The sequence below is a fragment of the Falco cherrug genome, chromosome 5 (assembly GCF_023634085.1).
Source record: "Falco cherrug isolate bFalChe1 chromosome 5, bFalChe1.pri, whole genome shotgun sequence".
Taxonomy (NCBI): domain Eukaryota; kingdom Metazoa; phylum Chordata; class Aves; order Falconiformes; family Falconidae; genus Falco; species Falco cherrug.
Genome location: NC_073701.1, coordinates 7,174,553 through 7,189,551, shown reverse-complemented (window position 1 = coordinate 7,189,551; position 14,999 = coordinate 7,174,553). Strand labels below are relative to the sequence as shown.

The following is a 14,999-nucleotide window of genomic DNA, read 5'->3' as shown; positions in this document are numbered from 1 at the left end:
AACAAAGAAACAGCCACAGCATCCCAGGCAGACACCCCAGCCGTCTGCAGTATTTATCTCATCTCCACCAAACCGCACCGTGTGCTGTACCGCTAATGCAGGAATTCAGCTCCCTGACAGCAGCTGGGTGTCTTTTCAGATCTCTTGGCTGTACACAGTGTGGCAGGAGGCAATGGGAGGAGCAAGGGTGATTGCCACAGTTCACATAAACCTGCTTCGCTCACAGGCAAGAGCAGCCTCAGGGTCCTTGGCACCTTTCGCCAGCACCAGAGACATGAAATGCTGGAATCCACCTTAAAGGGTAATGCTGTACCTGTATGAGGTACTAGTTACCTTCCTGTTGTATGCAGAGATTTTAATCCTCCACACTGCCAAGAAACTCTTCCTCACACACTGATTCCCGCATTCACTGAGGGAAGGCAAATGAATGAAATCCTGAGCAAACCTGACGTGCTGGCAGTCCTACCCCTCCTGCCTCAGCCATAAGGCTCTCAAGGACACACACCTAAGAAAGGCTCCCCCTTCCCTCTTGTTTGCGGTGTTGAGCAGAGGATTTGTCAGGCTACCACCCACACTGAACTCATCAAAGTGGCAGCAGATATACAGAGACCACTTCGCCCTCCAGCCCAGCCTTTACTATCAGGTACGAGCCATTTCTCCTAGAAGCACAAGACAAGGAGAGCTTTCCAAGGCTGTCAAAGGTGGGTGTGCCAGGATGGGGAGCGTACAACATTTCTTCCTTAAGGACTCAATTTTGTAATTAGGTCAACATCAATAGAAAGGTTCTCCTGCACGGCAAACACTCAGTGAGACTGATGCATCCTGAACAGGTTACCCTGCACCAGCGAGTTATCTTTTCCCTCCCTGGACCAGTCTGTGTTGGAAATAGAGAGTAGTATTTCTGAACTGCTCAGCAATTGATGATCCTCAGTGCAAGACACTTGTGCAGAGTTCTGTAAACCTACCCAAAAGCCAACAACTATCAGCTTCTTGAAGACTTGTTTCTTTTTGCATGGTTTGTCCTGTATATTTTTCCCTCTTCATAACAAAGATGCTCAGAACAACCTGCAGCAGCAGCACTGTGGATTAGCAAGGTAACAAAATACAAAACAAACATTGGCCACACAGGATGCCTCAGAGTGTTTTTATTTAACAAAAATAGCTATTCATAGAAACCAACAATGTCAACATGTTCACAGAATTTCATAGGCATCAGTAACCATGTACAGCTCCAGTCAGGCTCTACAGTCAACCTCATCACAACAGCACAGCATAGGAACCTGAAAAACATCCAGGTGTGGCTTCCATACAATTAATGGGCCTGAAGACAGATGTGGTGTAGCACGCCTCTATTGCAGTTGGCACAGTTTCATTGCTTTGGTAGAAAAATCATTGTTATTGCTATAACTCATTTGTGGTTTTTTTTTTACTTGCTTTTAAATAACTGGGTTATTCCCCATCAAAGCTTTGTTCTCTGTATGAAAAACGTGATTAAAATTGAGCTGCTGCTTTTGGTTACTTGACACTAGTGCTGTAAACCCACTCCTTGTGCCTTGCTGCAACTGCCATCAGACCAAAGGACAGGACATGCCCTTTCTATCCTTCTCCCGGCACAGCTCATCAGCTGGCATTTCATAGCTTCAGTTTTTGTTTAAAAACAAACAATCAAACAAAAAACAGTAAAGAAAGGAATATATACATGGGTGGCTTCAAGTTTCCATTTCAGGATAAGGCAGTTAGGTTTACATGTGTAAGTGCCAGTACAGCTGAGCCCTTCTTTAGGGGGTTGTTTTAAGAGGCAGGCTGCAAGCACAGAGGAGCTCTGGGGAGTGGTCCCCTGAGCAGGCAGCACATCCCAAACACACTGATCCTTCACCTGGCAGCATGGTAAAGGTTGAGACTCACAGAAGCGATAAGAAAGGCTGCACCTGTCCCAGCCAGGAGAGAAACACCTTCCCAGCCCTGATGCTGTGAAGTCTCCATGGCACTAGAAGCAAGCAACGAACCGAAGCTGCTGCTTCGGGGTCTGACGGGAAGCAGCTCTAACCAGCAGAGAGAAGGCATGGAGGGAAGCACACGGCATTGCATCTTCTTCCTTGCCAGTTCTCCTGCACTTAGACTCACCACAACCTGCACAGCAATGGGGACAGTCCCCAGGCTATTTCCACAGTATACTACAGGTATCTGTTGCTGTGCTGGTCATGGTGCCTGAATATCCAGGTGCCCAAGCCCAGGACAACTCTGGGCAACTCCTTCCCAGTACTGAAGCAATTTGGAAAATAATAAATAAATTTAAAAACCAGCCATAAGGCAAGTCCCAAATTGCTTAGACTGGACAAAATAAAAGAACTGTCCACTCCAAACATTCATTGCCCTGTTTAGGTGGAAAGAAGAGGTAGAACTAGTGGACAGAGACCCACCAGAGGCATAAAGGCATTTTAAAATAAGGGGGAAAAACTGACACCAGAAATCAGCATTTTTCAAAGCCTCAGGCAGTCATCCTGGTAACTACCATACCTGAAGGTGTCACCAGAGTCGTGATTCTCCAAGGTCACAAATAGCAGCTTAAAATCCTGCAAGTCACCTTCCTTCTCAGTGCTATACTAACATCCACCACCCTACTGAAATAGCCCAGCCCCCAGGATTGTGAGGCAGGACTCCGATAATTGCAGGAATTTGCAGTCCTAAAGGACAAAGGCAGATGTGTCCAAGGGTCCCTTGGATTAGTATTTTGTCTACTTAAACTCCCTCTAAAGCTTCCCCTGTGGATAACTGGCTAGCTGAAAAAGTTTACATAAACATAGTCCAGCTGGCTGAACAAAAATGCACATCGCTCTCAGCTTATCTGAAGTAAAGCAAAATACACTGTCTTTGGCTGTCCTTGTTACACAATAACAGGAAGATTTTGGTGGGAAAAGAATGTTGCAGGTGGGAACAGATAACTACAGAAGAGAAACTAGGGGCGGGCTTGGTATTTAGGCAACTAACCAATAATGAGCTTAACTTTTGTAATATGTATGAGCTAATTATAAGAAGGCATAAAAGGTGACTGTAAGAGACAATAAACGAAGTCTGCTGATCACTCATATTGAGTGACTGTGTCTTCCCTCCGTCGCAACATTCCCCTCCAGCTTTACAGTCCCTTGGGCACAGGCCTTCACAGCACAAGTAGCGCTGCCAATAGCCAATTCACCAGCATCACAAGTTGCCCCAGGACACAGTTAGGTTTTTTGGGAAGCACCATGATCAGCTATGGTAAAATTCTGGCAGCAGGGGTGACAGACAGGAATGACAGTAACAGTACAAGCAGCTCAAGGAAGCACATGCATATGCAGAAACCTAAGCGTACTAGTCCCCAAAATGGAGCATCCAGCATCACGGGGCAGCCACAGCGAGAGCCACACTGCAGAGCACAAGCCTAAGGCCACCTCCTGTCCCAGGCCCGGAGCTCGCCAGAGAGGTCTGTTAGTGTGCCCTCACTTCTGCCCCGCAGCAGCACCTCAGTGACAGAGACAGCAGCAGTTGACCAGACAATCACGAAGCTGCCTTTTCAATGGCAGCCTCCAGATGCACAGCCTTAGACTAAACCATCCCAGGGCTTTCATTCTTTGAGAAAATTTACTGTTCTTTGCTGCATATCCCATATATGCAACAGAAGAACAAAAGGCGTTTTAGAAAGAAGGTATTCATTCTTACTTAAGTAAGAGCTAATACATTTACCTTCTAAAATGTATAAATACAGACCAAATACCATTAAGGTGACTGCCTTGGGAAAAAAAGGCAGAGATTAAAAAACAGACCTATATCTTCATATGTAGCCACCAAGAGTCCTCACTTGGTGCACTACTGGCTTTCAGGAGATCTGCTTTGCATCGGCTCTTGTCTTCTATAAGCTCTTGTAATACTGTATATGCCACTGCCCAAGAACACCAGTGAGATGACCACAAAGTAAGAGGCATAAATCATGAACTGCAGAGAAGGGGAATAAAAATAATAATAAAAAAGAAGCAGTTAAGTTAAATCAAGCAGTATCAAATTTATAAGAAAATTAATACAAGAGCTCCTTTCCTCTTCTAAAATATCAGGAATCAGTGATTATTCCTCTGTCAAACCCTTGACCCAGAAACAGGTAGCTGAGGAGCTTTACAGCTTGGTTTACTTTCCTCCCTCCCATCAGTAGAGCTAAGAGAGGCTATCATACCTGGGTGAAGATGTCCAGCCCAAGCCCACTGGCATCCACAACAATCAAAGTGAGCAGAGTCTGAAGTGCTAAGGCAATGAAAGTATTGACCCCAAACACCAGGGCATACCGCTCCACGCTGAGATTTGTAGCAATCTGAAACCTGGAAAGAAATGCATGACCAGAAACTTAAAGACAGGGAAAGAGCTGGGAAATGTGAGAATAGGAGGAACAAGCTCTGGACAAGAAGACTATGCAACATGAAGAGTTACACAAACTGGTCCAGTATTTTCCACAGTTAAATTACTTTACACTGATAGTTTACTTTTCTAAATAGGATCATTACAGACTAGCATAGAATCTAAAAGAGACCCCGAGACACATGTAAAAAACTTTAAAAAAAAAAAAGCAACCAAGCCCCAAAGCACCACTCTGGGAGCTCTGTGAGTTTCAGTCTTACTGAAGCAGCCCCCCTGTCTGATGTAGCTAAAGGGTCTTGTCACACAGAGAAGATACAACATGCTCTGATCCCAGAGAGTTGTTGGTAATCTCAAAGTGTCAGCCTACTGCAGTGTGGTCCATAACCTCCCACATCCCTCTAACCAGAGCTCCTTCTGAAGTTACCAGCTTCAGCATCACCCCTCATATTGTACTTGGACTGTCTTGTTGCGATTATGCACATGTGGTTCAACAACAACTGTGTTTTCCTCCCCAAAATGAGAAACAACATTGGAGTTTTCCTCCTTAGAGGTTAGGAGAAGTTGACACTTCAACACAGGCAAATTGTTGTCCTCTCCTCATCTGTTAACACTTTGCTCCAGCCATGTTTATGAAAAACATTCTCCTGGCAAGCAGCACTGTCTAATATTTGGAAGCAGTCACTTTAGTGTCATAAGACTTTTAAGCTTGAGCAGACTATCAGCCAAATATATCTCTATGTCTCAGTTTCCAACCTGAATCACCACACATAACTTTGCAACAGATTTGTGGCAGGCAAGACTAGATACACGGAAAATACGCCAGCTTTCATACCAGTTGTAACCTTGAGAGCAATTTACATTAAAAGGATACTCACGTTGCTATCGTGATTAGCAGCATGTAGATAATTCTGAATACAACATAGGATGCATAGCACACCCAGATATTCCGAACAGTGTCCATAATATATACAGCAGCAGCAATAAGAAAGGAGAACAGGGCAAGTGCCACTTCACCCCACATTGCCCAGGATGTTTTTATGTGACCCACAACAAACACTGCAACAGCTCCTGTGAGGGGAATGAAAGCATAACTGTTAGTAATTGGAACTAGAGCAAAGGAGCTGTATAGCCCCTAATAGCCAAACACAACTGAAGTGGAGGATACTCATGTGCACACCTCAGCAGCACTCCTTCCCGACCTCTCCCTCACCTGGAACCCTGCTGAAAACTCCCATTCTCTTTTACAGGAACAGGGGAGAAAAAAAAAAAAAAAAAAAAAAAAAAGAAAACCAAAAGGTCCAAACGACAGCCCCAGGACTCAGACCTGACCACAGCCACTCAGTCCTCTGTGCCTGACTGTAGCAGTGTTGTTAGTTGGACTACAGAGAAATGCAAACCCCAGTTCTCAAAAGCACCCAGCTAATTATTTTGTGGTGCTTTAGCAGGTGTAGGAGGGAGGAAGACACTACCCACTTTGATACACAGCTGCTACAGCTCTTTCCCAGGAGGCAGAAAAAACTACATCTACTGTCATCTTCATGCTGGCCTGTAAGATTAAGAGCAGGGTCCCGATCCATGTCTCCCAGGATGCAGCCTGATTGCAAGCTACAATCAGGCACTGTTGATTGTGCAAGAGCCATCCTTTACAACCAGAACGGGTTTGTAACTCCTGCTGGATTTTATGAAGCGGGAGTGAGGAGAGACAATGGATCACAAGATGTAAAGTACATGATACTTCATGCAATTCAATGAGCAGACGAAGTGCGTTTCATGCACTATCACACCTGCAACTACTGAGAAGCTCAAATACATATTGCATTACAAGAAAATTCCCATTTGAAGTAGGCCTTGTTCTGCAAACAAGCCAAATAGCAACCAACAGCATAACAATGCTGCTGTACGCAGCAAACAAGAGAGTGTACTGACAAAGCGAGATTTACTGGAGATCTGAGAAACAGGATTGTTTTCAGCATTTGACCACTGTACAGTAGCACTACAGTGCAGCATCTAAGCTCTTTGCAGCCTTTAGCTGGCCTGCTGTCTTAGAAATCCTTCAAGCACATGAAGACTCCTTGTGTACCATCAGTGTGTACAAGCTTGCAACCCTGTCAGACCCTTGCATCAACCTTGCAGGCTAGTGAAGAAGGTAGCTATGCCAAGGGAAAGGCATTTATTTCTCCCCACTAAACTCTTATTTCTAATGCCTGCTGTGACACCACCCAACTGACATTCTGCTCTTTGAAAGCCTGGCTCCCACAGTAGCAAAACCCTGAGATGCAAAAAGCAGCCAAATCCTAGAGCCTTCTCTCTACTGTCTCAGCAATTCTGAAACATGGGAACAGACAGGACTCTCTGGGGATCTCATAGCAACTCATGAGTTTGTACTCCCCCTGTGTCTCAAGGTTATATCAGCCTGACACCCGATTATGACAAGATATACAATCCATGCCCTGCAATTAGACACCTACACTGATCCAGTGGTTTCACAACCCAGCCTGATAAAGGATTGCCACATTCCCAAGAAGGTGCAGGGATGCAGCTCAGCAGTCAGTTGACCTCACTAGAAGGAACAGTATTTATCTTGCCCAGGACAGGCAGCTGACAGTCACGAGTCACAACAGTCAACTTACTCTTCTGCAGGACAGCACAGGTACACGCAGGGATGGCAATAGCATCTTACACAAAGGTTGCCAAACATTGCTTGTAACTGAGCACAAAATGACCAAGAGCCAGGAAAATGGCAAATCAGATCTGGGATGCTGTGCTGGTTTTCACTGGGGCAGAGCTAATTTTTCTTCATAGTAGCTAGTACAGGGCTGTGGTTTGGATTTGAGCTGGAAACAGGGTCGGTAACACTGGCATATTTCAGTTACTGCTGAGCCATGCTTACACAGAGTCTTTCTGCTTCCCACCCACCCCGGCGGCGAGCAGGCTGGGGGGGCACTAGAAGCTGGGAGGGGACACGGCTGGGACAGCTGACCCCAGCTGCCCAAAGGGATCTCCCACACCATACGAGGCTCAGCATATAAAGCTGGGGGAAGAAGGAATGATGGCACTTGTCTTCCCAATAATTGTTGCACATGATGCAGCCCTGCTTTCCTGGAGATGGCTGAGCACCTGCCTGCCCATGGGAAGCAGTGAATGAATTCCTCGTTTTGCTTTGTTGCGTGCCTAACTTTTGCTTTACCTATTAAACTGTCTTTATCTCAACCCATGAGTTTTCTTACTTTTACTCTTCTGATTCTCTCCCCCATCCCACTGGGGGGGAGCAAGCAAGCAGCTGGGTGGTGTTTAGTTTCCAGCTGGAGTTAAACCACAACAGTCCTTTTTGGCACCCAGCATGGGGCTCAAAGGGTTCAAGATAACAACCAATTTGATTGGAATATGCTAGACTGAGTTTATAGTTGTTATTGCTGTTTAGCTATTAATCACCAGGCTCCTGTGCTTGCATGGGGCTCACTTGCCTTAGTGTATACTAGAGTCTAGTGCTCATTAGTGACTGCTCGTTGCATTTGTTGCCCGCTGTACTGCCACACTGCTTATCTCCCTGTGCTGTGCCCGGGAACATTCTGATAACAGCCATGGTGACGTGCCGGGGCTGGCGGATGGCCAGGGCATGGCTGCTGCTTCTGTGCTGCTGTACTGGTCAGGCTGGAACTCCAGTCAAAGGGACTGTGACCTGTGGATGAGCCCACGCAGGAGCAGGACACCCCGAAGCGTCCGTGGCCGTGAATAAGCCCATGCCAGAGCAGGTACAGCTCAAAGTGTCTGTGGCCACGGTTATGTTTGTGCTGCAGCAGGTACAGCTCTGAAGGCGTTGTGCCCCATGGAAAAGGCCACACTGGAACAAGTGTGCCACAAAGCAACTGTGGCTGTGGATAAGTCTATACCATAGCAGGTATACCCTTGAAGAGATTATGGCTTACAGGTAAGGCTCCACTTGGAGCATGTACAACCCTAAGGGACTGATCTGGGATGCACCAGAAAAGGTATTTCTAGTAAAGGGAGAAGAGTGAACAGTACATCCTTCTACAAGTCTGAGGCCCCAATGAATAAAGCTCAGTGCAGCTTCAGTCATCCACCTTTGAAAAGGATTGCAACTCAAACTAGGTTTTATGCAAAGAGGGGCTAGTAAAATGGCAAAGTTAACAAAGAGCTTAACTTTACCAAAGAACAACTAGAAAAAACTTGGCTTCTTTGGCCCAGAGCAAAGATGTTTTGCTAAAATACAACCTTGGCATGACATCGGAGATAAATAAACCTCTCATTTATAAATTCAAACTGGAAATCAGAAATTAAAGCATTTGCACTAGCACCTAGGAAGTCAGGTCACTGGATGCTCATCCTTAACAGGTCCCTTCCATTCCTGTTACACACTTCAAGCTTTCAGTTGAAATTATTACTTCACTGAATTTCACTTATTCCAAGCAATGAATCTGTGTCAGCCAGAAGGATTTTTTGGTTCTGTCTTTCAAGCAGTTCAGGGACAGAGGCTAATTTAATTTGCTTTCAGAAAACATCACCCAAAATGATTCAACCATTTATAAAAATGACAGAGGAAAAAAAATGAAAAAGGGAAACTAAAAAAATTCAGTTTTACATAAGTTTAGTGTCAAACATCTTTTCTTCAAGTAGGTCCATTGTTCACAGACCTTTAAAAATATATATAAAAAAAGAACCTTGATATCAAAGATGTTCATAATATTTGAAGAACACTTTTCTGGGAGTATTTCTGTTTGGCCACACTACGGGTATTCTTTCCCCTGGTAGCAATTTTCTCTTTCCTGGGACTAAGGCAGGATGGTAGAGGAAACCAAATTGAACAAGAAATATGAGCCACAGCAGCATGCTAGAGTGGAGGAACAGTGTATGACAGAAATTATTTCATAGCGAAAGCCTTCAGAACCAAGTTGCCAAGTTTCAAACCCAGCTAACAATAGGTGGTAGACCAGCTGTTAGAACTACAAAACAGCCACAGCTTCCCACTGAACTCCAACAGGGGGCTGGTGAGCATGCCCAAGGAAGTACTAGGCCTTCCTTGTTTGTGTACATTGGTTTCTTTTGTGCCCAAGTGATGTACACAGCAGATGGTGGAATGACAACGCCATCAAAGAAAGGGAACATACTGCAGCAACGCCTAGAAAGCCTCTGTAAGGGTATGTTAGCTATATTAAAAGGTATTGTCCTAGTTCTGGCAATTAGTATTAAACAACTTAACAAACAAATGTTTGTGTTGACTGACCTACCTGTCCCTTTCAAGTCAAGCACCTTCTTTCACCTTAATAGCTTTTCTGCCTAACAGTGCTGAAATGACTGTGTGTGGCTCACTACATGCTGCGCGTGTACAGGAACCCTTCATATGTCCCCTACGATCTCTGCCAGAGAAAAAAAAGCGACAAACCCACAGAACCCTTAGCCTGACTTTGAGTGGTTAAAACAAGCATAACTCCACTGACATAGTGACAGCCAAGGACACAGAGTCAGCCACATGCCTGGAACCTTCTGCCAAATTTTTCATAATGAAGGTTGACTTGGGAGGCTCCTTTAAACACGTATGTACTGGATTACCAGAATTAGGGCTGTGTGTAGCAACTAACTCAACACTGAGCACCATACCGGTGCATGTCACGGAAGAGTCACCCTGAATGCCATGATTGTGTCTCCTGCATACCTGGGGGAACACAAGACACTTCCAAACCATGCTCTGGTGACCTTGCGGGACGCTAGGCATTTCTCACAGCATACCAGGAGCTATGCCAGAAGCTTACCTAGCAGTGTCGAGGCTGCCTCCACAGCACCATTGTAGATCTCCGTGCTATGAGAAGGCAGCACCATCTCCCACAGGCCCTGAGCATAGTTGATGACCTGGAAGTAGCCGCAGGTGGACAGTGCCCACCACACTGACCAGCAGAACATGGTCTGGGAGGAGTAGCACTGGAGGAAGTCCTGCCAGAGATCTTTCAGCACCTTTATGATGTCTACTTTCTGCTCCTGCAGAGACTGGAGAAGGAAGAGGAAAGTAATGTTAAGGCTTTGTTTATAAATAGTTCACACTGCTCCACAAAAATCACCCCTTTCGAGTGGTCTGATCACTGGTGAGTGACAGTACCACTCTCGGACACAAACCTCCACAGAGTAATGAAAAAAAGCTTCTCCATCCCACAGTCTCAGTGGCTGGTCTCTGCCCAAACCAAGGCTGTCCCTTTACATGCAGAGGAAGGGTTCAGTCCCAGGCACCCACCTCTGGCTCTCTCAAGCAGAAAGCAGTAACCACTAGATGTTATAAGTACTGTGTGAGCAACTGAAGGGTACCAGAGAGAAGCGACACAGAACAGAACACAATACCCACTGTGACAAGACAGGATCAGAAGCCGGTCCCTCAAATCACACAGGCAAAAAGCATCACTGCCACTTTTAAGTTCTGATCCAAACAACCAAATTTGCTAGTGCAGTGAACGTGAAAGCCACCAGATTAGTATAGTCCCCACAAATAAGTCAATTTTCTTTAGTACTAGCATTCAGGGATTATAAATATTCAAAGAAGCAATCTCATTACGCCACACACTATGCCTGCTAATGTTCACCAAGGCTCTGAGAAGATGAGATGTTGCCTGCAGATCTTAAGAGAAACAGAAGCTACTTCCACCAGACGCTGCTATTGCAAATGACAGCTCCTGTATATACAAGTGCTCTGAAGAGTGGCATGAGATAAAAATGAAGCTTTCCCCTCGAAATCTTTCTAGAAAGAGCATGAAAGGGGCAGACGCATGAAGTGGTGTGAAAAAAAAAAGTTAATCGGTTCCAGCAACAGGGCATGACAACAAATGGAAGTTTTTACGTACAGGCTGTTACAGTCCTGTTCCTAACCACTTTATGCCAACAGCAGCAGAGGAAACAAGCATGTCTTTACTTTGTAGACAGAGCTACTGATTACATTTGCTGCATGCAAACACACACAGTCTTTCTAGACAGGCAAGACCCTTCTTGAGTAAGTCAGAGCAGCAGTTACTTCATGTGAGACTGGGCAGGGCCCCCAAGGCCCACCCAGCATCTCTAGCCCCTGTGAACTTGGATCCCCTGCTGGGTAACATACAGCAGCACTGTCACTGAAGTGAGGTACAGATATTTCGGAGCAGTTTCTGGACAGCAGCAGCAACTTTGGGCTCTTGGCAGTACGCCCTTTCCCTGGGAGAATCATGCAGTGCATGCCTCGGAAAGACTATTCTCCATGCTCAATAAAACTCATTTTAAGGTGTTTCTACTAAAACCCCCTAAAGACCACAGCCTAGCTCTGTCCTGAACACCTTTTTTTTCCACCCCTCAAAGTCTCACTGATTTCTAAGCGTCATTATTAAACACCACACAGTCCTGCTGGTGCTTTGCCAAAACGCTTGCTCTACATGTGATTGCAATTCCTCCTAAGCCCAAGAGAACTGCCTGGGAAGAGGTATGCTCGTGGCAACGAGACCTTGGCAACATAAATCCCACACAGAAGGTTTCACACGGAGCTCAAGTTTAGGCACAGGAAAACTAGGGAAGGGAACAGTTACATACACTGCAAAAACTGATTTGGAACATTTAACCCAAGCATGTGCTTGATAAGCAAGAATGGCCCATCTGCCCTCCCAGCACCTGGCAGTGCTTCCTCAGTACCTTCTGTACAGCCTTTTGTTGATGCTCGTGAAATGTGGTTGCCGTTACCTTAGTAAGACGGACTACCCCCACACACCAGTGCTTAACAGCTTTTAGCATCTGATAAAACTAAACTCTGGAGAGTTATGCAAGTGTACTTGCTCCTTTTTTAAAGCTGTCGCCATTAGTTTGTAACCACCCTTGCTCTCGCAGGATGGGAGTAAGATAAGCAAGAGGGACAGTAAGTTATAGTAATACTGTAGTCATTATTGCACAGAATTTGTCTTGTTTAATAAAACCCTTCAGCATGCAAGTATAGCATGCATAAAAATACTTTTGCTCACACAAGATCGTGCTGGATGGGGCAGGATTAAGTCCCTGGAATGTTAATACCTTTAATTCCCAGCTGTAGCTAGAAGCAGCTGAAAGTGGCCCTGGATGCTGCCTCTACTTGCTAAGTGAAATACCCATTAGCTGACTAGACCAACAGCCATGCTTACCTTTTGGCTCGTTCTCAGAACGAGCACAACCTCCTCCTGACCGAGGAGAAAGGCTGAGCTCTTCCCCAGGGCTTCACATCCCCCTGCCATGACAGGCTCTCCGTATGCATGCTTTACCTGGAGCAGCACAACAGAAACTCACCTGACAGGCAACTACACACACGCATCAGGCCTCAAAACTAGAGGCTGCTTGCTCGCCACCTCACGGGACTCAGCACATCCTGCCACCAGACAAAGGCACCTGCACGCTTGTTTCCATAGAAGTGACTTTGTCAGAGGTTACACAGCCCACAGAAGCCACCAGTCAGGGTACGACCTTGGTGCTCTCAGAGCTGGATTAAGCTGTTATTACACACAGGTACTTCCTGCAATTCACTTCTATTCTGCCTATCTGTAACTAATCAATATCAGCCTGTAAGTGCTCTGAAGGACTACTGCAGTTTCCTTGATTGATCAGTTTCCTTCCAGGATCATAAGATAAAACCCAGCTACTACATTGCTTATTACTGCACAGCTTACACAACAGTTGAAGTAACAAGTATTTTCAAAACGCAAGTGCAGGAAGAACTACCTCTTTTCTGTAAGTCACAGAGTGCATCCAGAAGCACACACAGAATTTGGACAGACACAATTTTTAGTGCTCGAGAGATGTCCCTCGCTTTGTACCATTGAACAGCAATTTGATGCCCAGAGAACTTTAATCACTGCCTTGCAAGACACACGGAATAACTTCGGAGAAACTAAAGAGCAGCTTACCACACTCCATCAGCAAAAGGAAGCCAGGAATAAATTTTCCTGTGCTGTGAATAAGGAAGTGGGATAAGCAAAGGGATACTATTTGCCATTGAATAGTACATCTCCACCGCTGCGTAGATATTATGCATGCATGACAACATCAGTATTGCATCTTCCCCTGCTGTAAACCCAGGGCACAACTCACCTGTTTCTCTGCTGAATGACCCTCCCTGTTCAAGGGAACTTTGGTCTCATCCTCCCAGCCAGGTGCCCTCTGCACATCAGGATGATCTTGGACAGCCGATCCATTTTTACAGTCCATGACCTTCATTTCCCAACCGAGCTGCTGACTTGGGACATGGTGGAAGAAAAGACTTTTCTGTGGCATCGGCAGAAACCACGCTGTACCAAAGGCAATGGATATGCTGGTTAAGGAAATAACATTCAAGCTGAAGAGGGACCATCCTGCCACTGACACAAGGATCTGCCCGGACACTGAGCCCACCGTATAGCCCACCAGGGTGGCACTCCGGCAGTAGCTGGTGACCTTCTGGTACAGATTGACATCGACGACGCTGTAGATGTAGGAGTAATAGGCAATGTCGGCGGCAGTCCCCATCCCGTAGAAAAACTCGAGGAACTGGATGGGCCGCAGCCCCTCGGCGTACAGCAGCATGAACCAGGTGACGATGAGGCTCAGGCCCTGCAGCAGGACCACGGGCTTGTACCGCAGGTAGTCGGTGGCCAGGAACACCGGGAACAGCAGCGCCAGGTAGGAGTACGTCCACACCGGGTAAATCTCATTGAACACCTGGGAAGGGGAGGAAAAGACGGCGGTAACCCCCAGCACCCGCGCACCGCGAGCAAAGCGCGGACACAGGCACCCAGGCGGGGCCGGGGGGGGCGGGGGCCGGGCCGCGGTACCTGGCTCTCGGTGAGGTTTTTGGGCGGCCCCAGCAGGTACCGGGTGAGGAAGGGCTCCGAGGGCCGCACGCTGCAGAAGAAGCCGTAGGCGCACAGCAGCGCCGTAGGCAGCGCCCAGCAGCACCCGCCGCCGCCGCCGCCGGCCCGGGCAGAGCGCCGCGCCAGCCGGTCCCCACGCGGCCCCGCCATGCCAGGCAGGGGCCGGCCCGGAGCGCAGCGGCGGCCGCGGGCACGGCCCGGGTCACCTCGCGCCGCCTCCCCCCAAAGGCACCGCTGCGCTTAAGCGCCATTCGCCGGCGGGCGGGAGGCGGGGCTCTGTGCTGCTTTCTGACTGGGCGCCACCCCCTCGCTCGGCGAGGCCGGCCAATGGGGAGCTGCGGGGCGGGAGAGGGGCCCACGTGCGCGGAGGGCGGGGCCGTGGCCCGCCCGCCCCCCGCCGCCCCGGCGGTGCCGCGGGCCTGTGAGGGGAGCCGGCGGCGGGGGCACCGGGGGCGCCGGGAGGCCGCGGGGGAAGGGGCGGCGTGTTCGGCGGGTTGCGACAGGCGTTCAGCGGGGCCGCGGAGAGCGGGGCTGGCACCGCGCGTGTGGGCGCAGGAGGAGGCGGGCAGCTGGCCGAGCCTTGGGCACTGCTGAGCCCCCCGCGGGTCAGTCTCCCCGCAGAGCCCCTCATCGCCCGGTTCCCCGAGGCAGGGACGAGCCTTTCCTGGAATCCGTCTCACGGAGGAGACCCCTGCCCGCTGTGCTGTGCGGGTCGCTCCTCCCCGGCCCAACGGCCTGCCGCTCCGCCGCTTCTTCCCTGCAGCCAGGTAAGAGCTGGATCCGCTCCTG

The 14,999-nt window shown here is 47.9% G+C and overlaps 1 protein-coding gene across 2 annotated transcripts; it reads right to left on the bottom strand.

Moving 5' to 3' along the window:
* Nucleotides 1-1,116: 1,116 nt before the first annotated feature.
* On the bottom strand, nucleotides 1,117-14,413 carry SLC19A2 (solute carrier family 19 member 2). Of its 2 annotated transcripts, XR_008732610.1 has the most exons (7): nucleotides 14,172-14,413; nucleotides 13,453-14,058; nucleotides 10,149-10,380; nucleotides 5,256-5,448; nucleotides 4,202-4,343; nucleotides 3,120-3,969; nucleotides 1,117-2,756 (listed from the first exon to the last, which is right to left on the bottom strand). XR_008732610.1 is itself a non-coding variant. In XM_014286724.3 (6 exons), exons 1-6 carry the CDS (start codon nucleotides 14,358-14,360, stop codon nucleotides 3,844-3,846), a joined length of 1,488 nt encoding a protein of 495 aa, XP_014142199.3. In that variant the 5' UTR covers nucleotides 14,361-14,413; the 3' UTR covers nucleotides 1,117-3,843. The 2 variants fall into 2 exon arrangements, 1 of the variants encoding a protein (XP_014142199.3); XM_014286724.3 differs by having other exon boundaries at nucleotides 1,117-3,969.
* Between the last annotated feature and the right edge of the window lie 586 nt (nucleotides 14,414-14,999).

Excerpts from the sequence above, each read along its gene's own strand:
- SLC19A2 (XM_014286724.3), bottom strand. The coding sequence starts at position 14,360 with ATGGCGGGGCCGCGTGGGGACCGGCTGGCGCGGCGCTCTGCCCGGGCC. Across the intron at positions 14,059-14,171 it reads AAAACCTCACCGAGAGCCAG|GTGTTCAATGAGATTTACCC; the intron begins GTACCGCGGCCC and ends TCCCCTTCCCAG. Across the intron at positions 10,381-13,452 it reads GTCATTCAGCAGAGAAACAG|TCTCTGCAGGAGCAGAAAGT; the intron begins GTGAGTTGTGCC and ends TTCCTTCTCCAG.